Here is a 12294-nt window from a genome sequence, read left to right on the forward strand (position 1 = left end):
TGTGCCTCCCTCTGCTCAACAAATGCACTACGATGCATCACTACAATGCTTCTGAAACAAATGTCCAGCTTGTACCACAGGAGCCTTCGCATTTCAGGCTTATTCCCAAATTTTGCTTGCACAATTGCAGTCTTAAGAAAAAGAAAAACTTCACACCCCTACAGACTCTGAGAAAACTTCCCCACCCCACCCCACAAGAGGAATTCTAAGGCTTTACACAAAAAATTCAACTGTTAACATTCTTCAAGCCACAGACCACTCATTCAAAGCAAGTGCTCCCCATCCCAACCCAACCATGCAGAACCATCGTCGCTTTAGCATTTAAACATACACATGCAGTTCGTGGAATAAATGCTCAGCAAAGTAACCTTGTCCTGGTCTGGGCTTTCTTCTGGAATCTAGTCCCTGTAATTTTCTAGACTAATATCCAATGCCTTTTGTCACACTGCCTTTTAACTTTCTTCAGCTGAAGAGTTTAGATACTTCCTTGAAGCACCTGGTTGAGTCATTAAGTCTACATGGGCTGGATCCAAGGTCTCCTTGCAGCCTGCCTCCTCAGCATACGGGAAGTCATTCATGTCCATTTCATCACTGTTAAACATATCAAGCTGCCCCTCTTGCTGCTCTTCCAAAGTCCTCCGGACCCTGCCCTCGGACTGTTCCACCACTTCCCCATCTCCTTCACTAATGACAGTCATGGGGCTGCTCTGGATGCGGTTGCGGACGCTGTACTTGCTGCTGGCAGCAGACGGGGGTGTCCGTGACCGGCCGTACCTCGTGCCAGAGAAGGACATGCTCCTTGGCATCAGGCCCTCACTCTTGGCCCACTCCTCCTGGGCCCGTTTGCTCTTGCTGGGTGAGCAGCCGGCAGGGCTGTCGGAAAGGTCAGCGGGGGCGTCCGTCTTCGGCCGGTGGAACCGCGGGTCCGTGTTCTTCAACATCTCTGCTGCGGACATACGGGAACTGGTGTCACAGCGACTGCCTTTCTTCAGCAGCAGGGCTTTGAAGTTGTCATTGCTGGTGCTGCTCTTGCGAACGCTCCTCTGGATAGATCCGGCCTGTTTGAGGGTAGCTAGGTTTGGGGAAGCACCAGTGGGAGTTATGGGGGGCGACGGAGAATGGTTGCGGGTACGGTCGTCCTCAGAATCTTTACGGCCAAGGACTTTCCTTTTGGATCTGAGTTTGAAACACACACACAAAAAAAAGAGGATGACACAAAAATGAAAATTTTTACCTCCTCTAATTAAACTCAGTTTAGAGGGATGACAATGAATTTAAGCTAAAGCAGAGACAGGAAAAAGGGAGAAGTGATCTTAATCTAAAGCATGAGTAAGAACACCACCAGAACTGTACAGGCACTAATGCAGGTATTGAAGGTATACGTTTATTACTCTTTTTCTGCAGATCTGGAACAATGAAACTACTAAAACTGGCAATACTGATGTTCAAAACACTTTAGTAAATTTATTGAATCGGGTTTTCTGGAGTCAATATTCAACTGCTCAGACTGATGTGCTATACAAATTTATACTCCATGCTGCTTTTCTGTTAATTTGGGGACTTGATTCAAAATACGTCATCTAGAGTATGTTTTGTTTTGTTTCATTTTACAATTTCACACTCTCTGGAGAATTTGAGGTGTAGTTTAGTTCACTTTCCTTCAGAAAAAAAGGACACAGCAAAGCACTGCTGCTGAAGATGGAGCAAAGGGAGCCACATGTGACAATTCTAAATTAAATTACTGAAAAACCCTGTCCCTAATCCAAATACTAAATAAATAGAGAAAAAACCTTTCCAGCTCCTCTCAATATGCACAGATAAAATTCACAGTTATGTTGGTGCTCTGTCATTGCAACTTTCAACTAAATGAAGGAGAGACCAACTTCCTGACAAGAAATGGAAGAGCGGAGTGTTTGTCTATTTAGATGTGAAGTGCAGGGACAACACACACACAAAAAAAATTAAGAGATAACCATGGAACTGGGAATATGTGGAAACTGGACTTTTACTGCCTCATTTTCATATTTCTAGAAATCTTAAAGAAATGTACATGCCTAGTAGCTGTAATACAGCTGCTTTGTTTCTTTGCTGATTGAGCAAGAATTAATTAAAAAGGATTGTATAAAGCCTAATTTTAAATATGGTATTTTGGCAGAAGCTTAAAACAAGTCAACAGACTTCTTAGAGATATAAAATTATCATCCTATAAACTCCATATTCATTTTTATCAAGCATGTGTTCAACCCAGACCATTCCCCTTGTAAAACAGATTTCTACTTAATGTGATCTTTAGCTTTACTTTCTTAAAAGCCTTGAAATTTTGCCAAGGCAAGCTCAAATGTGTTCATGCATCGCAGCCTACTGATAATTAAAAAATCCCTGAAAACAAAGAAGCAGGATCCATCAGCTGAGTAGGTGGCAGCAACAGACACTGCTATAGGCTGTGCCAAGACTTTGGAGCAATCCATTCTCTCCCCTAAGTGGTGAAGTTTATGCATAACTCACTCGTGATGCCCCCACAGGCAGCTGCACCAGCTGTTACTTTCAGCAGCTGCTGCTGCCTCCACCTGTCCTTCTGGAATAAGAATGTAATACCAATGTCCATTCAGCCTGAGAGTGAATGGACACAGAAGACAGCAAAGAGACAGAATGATGACTTCAGGAGCAGCCAATGTGGGAACCTCATCTAGATTTAACTGTGCCTTAGCGCTGTAGGCAGCAGATGATTTTGATGCTCGAATGCTCTGCGAGTCTGTATGTGAACACTTGTGTGCATTTGTTACAGGGGAAAGATTTTCCTTCATTACGGTTTTGGCTGCCTGTGGGTATCTTTAAACACTGCAGTGCTGGGGTTGTACTGTTACCAAACCCCAAATTAAACTTAAAAAAAGAAAAAATCAGTTGCAAGGATCTGCACAGAAAGACTATTATCGCAGCCCGGAGTGATGTGGTAAGACTGTGAATGCAGTGCAGAGCAGTCAGTTTGCTGTCAGCACCTAGCCAGCTTTTCTCAATATGTATGAATTATGGAAGAAACTTGAAATTAAGAACCAAATTTGGTTTTGGTGGCTTTTCAGACACAGACAGGATATATGTTCAAACAAAACTATGACTTAAAACTTCGGACTGTTCTTCCTGTCCTTAATACACATACCACTAAATTTCTTATCTTGCTCCAAATTATATATTCAAGAGTGCCAATTACTGAAGCAGTATCTCTTAGAAACAGTGGGGGAAAACCAAAACTTTTTTTACTAATTAGCAACCAAGGAAGAAAGTGGTTAAGGTCCAAAGCCAGCAAAAGCAAGGTCATTAAAAAAAATGTGTCAAGCAGTTCTAAGTATGTCACATCCAGTTCCATTGTCCATTTCCCCACAAACTAATGAATTACAAATATGTGCATATCACAGAAATCCACTGTCTATCTGCATACACAAAGGAGAATGGCCACTGGCCAGAATACCCCATTCTTAAGCCAGATTTGACACAGCTCTAGAGAGTGCCATGCAACATGAATGCAACAGATCGTTTTCAGAATGGCTCATACAGGCCAAGTCCTAAGGGCTAACAGTAAATTATAAAAAGTCAGTATCATATACATGTAGTTTTTGTAAGGTCTGGAAAAGACTTGTTTCAAAAAATGAAAAAAACATAGTATCTGCATCCAGAATGCTGCAGCCTCGCAGCCGCTCTCTTCCCGTCCCTCATTCCCGATGCACAGCTGTGCAGACGGAGTGAGCACCGGGATAATTCCCCACTCCCGGGCAGGAGGCGGCCCCTCTGCGGCTTGCAGAGCGCGGCGCAGCCACGCGATGGCGCTGTCGCCACGCCCAGCCCGGCCCGGGCGGCTCCGGGAGCGCCGCTCCAAGGGACCCGCTCCGGGCTCTGCCTTTAGCGCTCCTGTCCCTGGGGCTTTCTCGGGCTTTCTTCTTCCTCAGCACCTAACGTGAACAGCACATAAATCTAGCTGCCATTCGGCATGATTCTGTTTTCAAGGGAAATGAATAATGCCATTAACAATAGAGCCAGTACTGCACATTCCATTCATGAACCAGTTTGACACAAAATACCCGACCTCAGGCTGGATTATGGCAAACTATAATCCAGCGTTTGCCATATGTTTTGCCATATGACTGACATGTTGTGTTACTTGCCAGTTTCAGCCACGCTTGCCATGAAGCATTAGCGTTGAGCCTCTGTCCCAAACTGCACCATATAAGCAGCGAAGAGAGTAAAAAGAGATGGAGAAGAACGAGAATGAAAACAAAAAGATACACAGAAAAAGCAACAGTAGAGTTAATATGGCAGATTGAGAACAGTACAATAAATACTAGCCGTAAATTGATATTTTAAAGGGCAAGGTATTTATAATATAATCTACATCCATTTAATCTGGTTGGGTTTAGTTCAGAATGGATTAAATACATTTATAAAACAATAATATGCAAGTTCTTTTCCTCATCTTTTTCACATATAGCCTTAGTAGAAAGTTGATAAATATGTGCTTTCTGTTAAAGCCGTGACTGTTGTAATTGGATGTTCAACAAAACAATGCTAAATTTACTTCTGAGAAACCTACCAGGCCTGACAGTAGAGGAAGGGCAGTTTCTACAGTACCTGTGAATGGCTGCAAAAAGATCCTCAGTAGTCCTTGGTCTTGCTGGTGTTGCCACTCCGTCTGTCTCTTCCCCATAACCACTGCTTGGCAGGAATGAACTACTGGCTGTGTCTGACTCAAACACCTCCACTACACAAAGAGAACGAACAACACAGTCAGTCTGTCTGCGAACCCCACGGGCACACAGTCGTGAAACCAGCCCTTGCTGCCTCCAAGGAGAAGCATCCGATGGACTGAGTGAGTGCAGCGCAGTCATTACTGTGATTTCAGATCAATGCTTGCTTAGGGAACTGCAGTGCGTGAAATACACGCCTGTGCCTGCTCACGCATAACAGGCGGAGAACAGTAACAAAAGAAAATTTGTAGCATTTCCACTAAAATGCAAAACCAGTATTAACAAATGAACTCCTTTCAGAGCATGCTTTAATACTAGCGTGGTTAAATAAATCATCATTTTCTTTCCATGTCTGTAACAATGAGAAGTCAGAAAGGAATTCTATAAAACGTCATACAATATTAATCAGATCCCTGCAACTTTTTTTGTTTTAGTTGTAACAATCACAAGAAGATCTGCCTTCTACAGAATGCCACCTCAATGCTAGGATCCTCACCTTTTAAAATAGCTACTGCTGCATCTGAATTAGTCAGAGAAAAGAGACTCACCACTTTCGTTCTCTTGAGACGGGTGCCCGTCAGTGTTACTGCCACTGTCTTGGCTGCTGCCTGAACTGCTTCCTTCATCAAAAGCAGACTGCTCCTCCTGCCTGGGTTCCTCTTGAACTGGTGATGCAGCAGGCTGTACCACAAAGGCATTCGCTCCCACTGTCTCAGAGAAGGTGAATCCAGCAGCTCCTCCCTCAGGAACCAGGCTGCCAGAGTCCATCTCGCTAGAACCGAGTCCATCTGTAAGACAATTTCTCGCCTCCTCAGAGTGTGCAAGCACAGCGTCTCTCTTAGCTGGGCTTCTGGCAGTATCACCCACTTCAGCTGCTTTCTCCACTGTAAGGTCTAACTGTGGAGGTGGAACCAGAAGGAACAGTTTGGGTTTCTTTGAAATAGGAGGTGGTTTCTTGCTTGGCAATACTCCCTGAGTCTTGTCAGGAGATGCTGATGATCCCTGAAGTGACATGCCAGAAGGGAGGTCTTCACTCTGCACTGAGGACTCAGGTGTGTCATCAGTGGCTGACCCCAGAGCATCATCTTCAGAAGATTTCTTTGCACCTACTGCACTCACAGGCTTTTGACCACTGTCAAGTACAGATGTGTTATCAGAGAGAATGAGAGGAGAACCCCAAGACAGTGTTTGAACAGCATTTTTAAATGAGGTGCCTTGAGTTTTCACCTCCTCATCACCTAAGCTGGTACTGAGTTTTAGTGAGAGAGATGGCTTTAGCAAAGACTGTGATGATGAATTTACAGTACCCTTCTCCTGAGAGGTGGTTTCAGAAGCAGATTCAGTTGACGATTCACCTTCTGTCGATTTTTTCACGGACCTCAACTGCACCATTTGCAGTGCTTTGGTGGTTACCAATGGCATCACAGGTCTTGATGAATCTTGCCTGTTGAGTGGCTGTTTCACTGGACTGTAGCAGGAATCCTCCTGATTGTGTTTCTTAAAAGAATACAGTGGGTATATTGCTGCTGCTGCACCTTTTGTTATTTTGGGATCAAGCGGTGGGGCTGGTGGTGGGACAGCCAAGGGGCAAGGAGGAGGAACAGGGGAAGAGAATGAACTGATGGAGGCTTCTTGAGGAAACCATGGGACAGTCTGAGCAAAGGCAGAACTTACACTGTCTTCTGGTGGAGGAGGGGGGAACGTGGGAGAGGTCGACAATGGTGACAGATCCATTACTTCTGCTGGAGGAGGAGGAGGAGGAGGAGAAAGCTCAGGACAATGCTGAGATGTTGGAAGAGGAGGTGGTGGAGGTGCACCAGAATCCACAGGAGGGCTCATGGCAGGGTCCAGTTTCTTCACACTCACACTCCCTTCAGTAGATGTATTTGAAGAAAGAGAAGTGGACGACGAAGACATGGAGACCGAAGACAAAAGAGAGGACTTCCTTTCAGGCACTTTAGGCTTCAGCTTGGATTTCCCATTTCCTGATGATGCAGACTTTACAAGTACAGGCACTGGAGTAAGCGCAGTGGGTGTGTTGGACTGGCTGGAGTACCCACTCGATGGCGATGTGACGCGGTGGGATTTCTCCGGAGAAGCACTCTTTGGTTTGGCCAGTCCACTGGGCACTTGTGGCACAGAAGCCCTTGAGCCATCGCTGAAGTGGCTGATGCTGTAATCGCTGAGAGCAGACGAAGTACTGGCAGAATGGGTCACAGGAGATTTCACCTGGTCATCTGCCACCGCAGCATAGTCGCTGTAGTAACCCCACTGGTCAGCATACTCCGACTTTATGCTACTTGTTTCACTCTGGGAGGGAGTGACTGTGCAGATGGAGTACAGGTTTGGAGCAGTGGTGGACATCATGCTGCTGCTCGCACTGACCGAGCTTTGGCTGCGTGAGCGCAACACCCAGGGATCCTCATAATCACTGCAGGGGCTCTGGGAAGGGGAGCTGCCATTTTTGCACTTGAGATTCAGCTGCAGAGAATGCTGAAGAGTGGCAATGAGGGTTTCATCAAGTATCTGTCCATTGGATTGGGCTTTTTTCTTAGGAATCCTTCTGAGTGAGTCTGTTCTGGATGGTGGCAAAGGTGGCTTCTTAGCCTTTTTCAGTGAGATGTTTCTTGCAAGGGATTTGTCACCTTGGCCTGAGTGATCATCCTGAAGCTTCTTCTCCTTTCCTTCAAAGACATTTATCACGCTGTCTCTGGGGTTCTCAAAACCATTAGTACTATTGCATGGCATGTCTGCCTTCAGTCCAGAGTCTATATGCATGGAGCCATAATAGCCATCATGGTCCACAGAATACAGGGAAGTAGAATCATCCCTGACTGATGTCCTCTCCAGGCTGCTGCTGCTCAGGTTGCTACGGGGCGTGGCACAGCCTGGTGTTGTACAAACCACCTTGTGTGAAGGGGTCTCGCTGCTCTCTGAAGACTTGTACAGCCAATGCTCTGTGCTGCTCACTGCTGCCTGCGCTCGCTCCCCAGAGTAGCTGGATTCGCTCCGACCATTGCTGTCCTGGGAAGGGCTTGCTAAAGCAGCGGTGTTCCTACAGCTGTAGCTCATGCTCTGCGACCCAGCCTCTGCATTCCCAGGAGTGCTCAGAGAGACAGCGGAGTCACCGAGAGAAAGCATCATGACAGTGTTAGATGGGATGGTATCTGAAGTCTGTGAGTGACGTGTGGAGCTACTCTCACTCCAGTTACCACTTGAAGAATGGTGATCTTCCTTCCCACTTACTGCACTGCTGGCAGCAGGATTGTCTCTTGGATTTGGAAAGGCAGCAGAGCTGGACATTTTACTATCCAATGATCCAACACTCTGGGCAGCATGAATAAGGATAACTTCCGAGGAGGATGACAGTGTTGCATTGGGTATGATGCTTGTTGAGTAAGTGGCATGAGGAGAGACCACACATGCTGGGCTTGAGGACTTCTCGCTGTCACAGCTTCTCACCTCTTGGGACTTTGGCCTTGACAGGGTCCCCATCGTGGGATTAATCCTCAGATGCACAACACTATCATCCACTTGCAATTTACTTATCTGGTGGGGTAAGGTGCCAGCAATGTCTTCTGTCTGCCTTGACATCATGCTCTGTGTCTCATCTAGGGACTGCAGAGACACTCTCGCACCAACCCGAGGCAAGCTGTGAAAACCTATGTCGTTATTTTGGCGAGAGGCAAATATAACTGCAGCAGAATCGCTCATCACCGACATGTTTCCAGATGAGCTGGAGAACTGAGACATCTGGGCTGCAATGCCTTGTCCTTTCTGTGCTCGTATTCTTCTCATTGAAGGGGGCACAACTTTAACTTCCTCCGTCTGGCAGCTGGTGTCCTTGGTTTCAGAGCGCTGCATGGCGGAGCGGTAGCTGTCTAGTCTGCCTAGCGTGGAACAGTGATCTGGAACATACATGGAATGCCCTCGGAAATCACTTTGGCCAGTACCAACTGCTGGAGTCAAAAATAAAATAATTATTTCCTGAAGCGCAAATTCACATTTATCTTCTCACTCATTTAAAAAATACAGCAACTCAGCAAACTGCTCGATCCCCATGCTCCTGCAGGTTTATGCCTTCTGAAGAAGAATCTGCAACAATGGATTTTGCAGAGGCATAATCTGTTTTCTGCATTTCTCTTCCCTTTTTCCTTATTACCAGGAACCTTCAGCTTACAGAATTGTCTGCGTTCCTGCTGCACATTCGACACATGAAATCCTCTGTTTATGACATGGTAATAATTTCCATAGTAATCAGTTGTGTCAGAAACCAAGTGGTACTGTTTGACTTCCAGTAGGCAACGCAGCAGGAACAGACAAAAGCCTGAGAAACGTGAAGTGTGTTCCCATGCTAATGCCTCATGCAATAAAGAAAAGGGGAAGGAAATCTGGAGACTAATATGAATAAAAGGATCTACCTTTTACAAGCATTACACTTCAGAAAAAAATGTTCAGGACACACAGACAGCTCTCCAAGTCCTGCAATTTGTCTGAAAGAATGCTAACACATGGAAACATGCATTGTTTTACCACAAGTAATACATACACTGTAACAGCATTCATATAAGCATTATCCAACACTGCAAAGAAAACCATCAGGTAACATTTCTCCGTACAACTACTTTCTATTTATCATAAAGGAAAAACAGTAAGAACTGGGGAAAAGAAACAGCTGGTATTGATGATTGTCTCATCCTCAGCACCATCAGGAAATAAAAAAATTATCACTTTTTCTAAAAGAAGGAATGATCACATATTGGCATAACTCCTCCCAACCCCCAACTTTGAAGACAATGGAAATCAGTTTTAGCTCAATATATAGTTATCACTGGGTCAACAGAAAGGATCTTTTAAATTTACAATTTTATTGGTAGCCACCTTTTAAAATCACAAAGCAGAGGATTGCTTTAAAATTAGTCTGTGTAAGGCTGTTGCTTTTGAATTCGGTTGCATTGCTGTATAAATAGCAAGAGAGAGGCAGGCATGCTGCTGGAGATGCTGGTAAGGATGCTACACATATGTCACTGTGGGGGAGAACTGGTTATTTCAAGTCTCTGCCTTAGTGAGTCTCAGGAGCAATAAAGTAGCATGCCTGAAAGGAATGTTCTCCTTTCATATTTACTATATGAAACTGCATTGGGAGGATAGGTATTCTTATCATGCAGCTTTAAAAACACCACTTAAAGGACATTTAATCATCCTCATTCTTGGCAGGCAAAAGAGGCATTTAGGGTAAGGAAAAGAGGGCTCTGAAAAGGCTACAGTTAAAGCAGCACACACAAAAAAGATTGTTTACTTCTTTTCGTCAGGCATGTAAGTAGGCTTTCAGCAGCTTGAAGCCTAGTTAGCTTGCTTTGTGAAAATTCTCTTGCTCTCATAAAAATGCAGCCTCTTTCTGCTTCTGGTAGATGTTTGCTGCAAAGCTAGATACTCAGATGCTGGCAAATGTCTTGGATAATCTAATATGAGATACTGTCAGAACAGATGGACTACTGCAGCCAACCAAGAGAGAGATTTGCATATTCTGTATACAGTTATTGAACTGTACAGTAAGAAAAATAATCATCCTTTCCAGGTATATTTTTTTTCTATGGAATCAGTGCACCCCTTTGGTTAAGACAGATAAAAGCATCAAAACAGACATTACAAATGTTTCTAGAATCACGACATAACCAATTTTAACTGTTGGTCAATTAAAAATATCTGGTAACAAAAATCTGCATGCCAAGACATGTAAATAACCAAAGAGATGGGGTATTTTTCTTGTTCTGTGAAACACACACACACGCACACAAACACACATGCAGATGAGACAAAAGGATTGTGCTGGTGGAAAATGAAGCTGTCAGCATTACAGCAAGTATCTGATAATGTCACACACTGACCTGTGGCTGAGAGCATGTGTATGTAGCATGTCTGTACTGTATTCACAGAGGAAGCTAAATGCACCCTCTTTCAGAAGCAGTATAATGCAGATGGGTGTTTTATGTCTGTTCAAAATGTTACTGCTAGAGAAGGTAAATAGCAAAGTGAATCAATGCTGGACTTGCTAACCTCACCTTCTCCTTCCAAAATAAGGAGACTTAGAATCATTTATTGGGACATACTGTTAATGACAAATGCACAGTGATATCTGAAAAAGAAAATTAATAGCACTGAATAAAAAAGGCCATTGAATAAAGGAGGCCACTGATGACAATACGAAAATGCCTGGTGTGGCAGCTCCTGCCCCTTCCCTTGGGGCACTGCTGGCTGCCCCAGCCAGAGCAGCACAGTAACAAGAGGGCAGCATCCACAACCAGCTGCAGCATGCTGCTGAGAACCAAAGCTTACCCGCGTTTGTTACCAGAATAGATGTCAATTATGGTCCAGCCTAACATGCTCTGGGAAACTGCATAAATTGACTCAACAGCAGTAAATGTTCCCAACCTCAGTACTACAGCAGGGAAGCCCATCAGGGCAAGTCTTTGCACTGGTGTGAAGACTGGCCTCTTCTAGTTTGAATGATTCAGAGCCCAAATAAACAGAGGATTATGGAGGGCAAGACAGCCCAGCTTCAGACATTTAAACTACAGGGCAACATTCTTACATCGCTCTATGGGCTATGGTCAGGGAAGGAATTTTGCATTCTTGTTACCATTACAGGAACATAATTTTGAGGTTTTAAATTTTGGGTTTTTTTAGAAAAGCAGCATATTCTGAAGCTCTATCAGCTTTTGTTTTGGCTTTACATGTATGCACAAGCTCATGCAAAGCTGTGAGGATTTAGTCTTTTTATAGTTCTGTTTTCTGAAGAGGGACAACAGAAATCTGCAGGGAAAACGGTTCAAAAAACCAAGCAGAGCAACATTTAAGACTCAGGTATACTGGTAAAATGCTGAGGTGTTTATGATTTTGGTGAAATTCATAGGATGGTAACAAGGAGTATTTTATTTGCAATTAACAAATGCACTGTAAAACCCTCACTCACTTCCAGAGTAATACTGGAAAGTAATGATTTTTAAACCCCCTTAAAATCTTTGTTGGTACTACAGCTGGAAGACAATCCCACTCTAAGGGACAGCTCAAGCCTTTGACTAAGTACACTGATAATGCTAGGTCTGTCAGAAAACACCTACTTAAATAAATAGCAGTCAGAAGACAGAAGATATCTGCAACACGAAGATCCTTGAACAGAACGAGATCTTTTAAAGAATACCATCTCTAAGTCCTTCTAGTTGCAGGGAGAATGTGTGAGCAGACAGCAGCAAAAAATGCTGCAGAACCAGACATCAGGTCACAGATGCTGAACATTATGAAGTCAGAAGTAGCTGCAAACTGGGTACATGATAGATGTGGCTGAAAGTAACAATTATCCTGTCTGCCCTTTGCATCATCCTGCATCCAGCAGCACTGCAGTCAGTGCTATGTCCACCACAGGAGACCTGTATCTATGCTCTTTTCTTTTTCATTACCCTACTATGCTGCAAATTTCTCCTAATTAGGGCAAATGCTCTTCACTCCTGTGCATGTTTAGTGCAGGCTCCAGCAGCTAGTAAAGAACACCCACTCTGTGGAT

General features: G+C 44.3%; 1 protein-coding gene across 1 annotated transcript in view; it reads right to left on the reverse strand.

Annotated features, from left to right (window-relative positions):
- Positions 1-201: 201 nt before the first annotated feature.
- Positions 202-12294, reverse strand: part of NHSL1 (NHS like 1) — a 173458-nt gene continuing 161365 nt past the window's right edge. The window contains exons 6-8 of the mRNA XM_058802079.1: positions 5282-8692; positions 4618-4747; positions 202-1176 (exon numbers count right to left, since the gene is read on the reverse strand). Of these exons, the coding sequence (XP_058658062.1) occupies positions 453-1176; positions 4618-4747; positions 5282-8692 (4265 nt within the window). The 3' untranslated portion in view covers positions 202-452. The remainder of the gene's footprint in view (positions 1177-4617; positions 4748-5281; positions 8693-12294) is intronic.

Source organism: Ammospiza caudacuta, chromosome 3 (assembly GCF_027887145.1).
Source record: "Ammospiza caudacuta isolate bAmmCau1 chromosome 3, bAmmCau1.pri, whole genome shotgun sequence".
NCBI lineage: Eukaryota > Metazoa > Chordata > Aves > Passeriformes > Passerellidae > Ammospiza > Ammospiza caudacuta.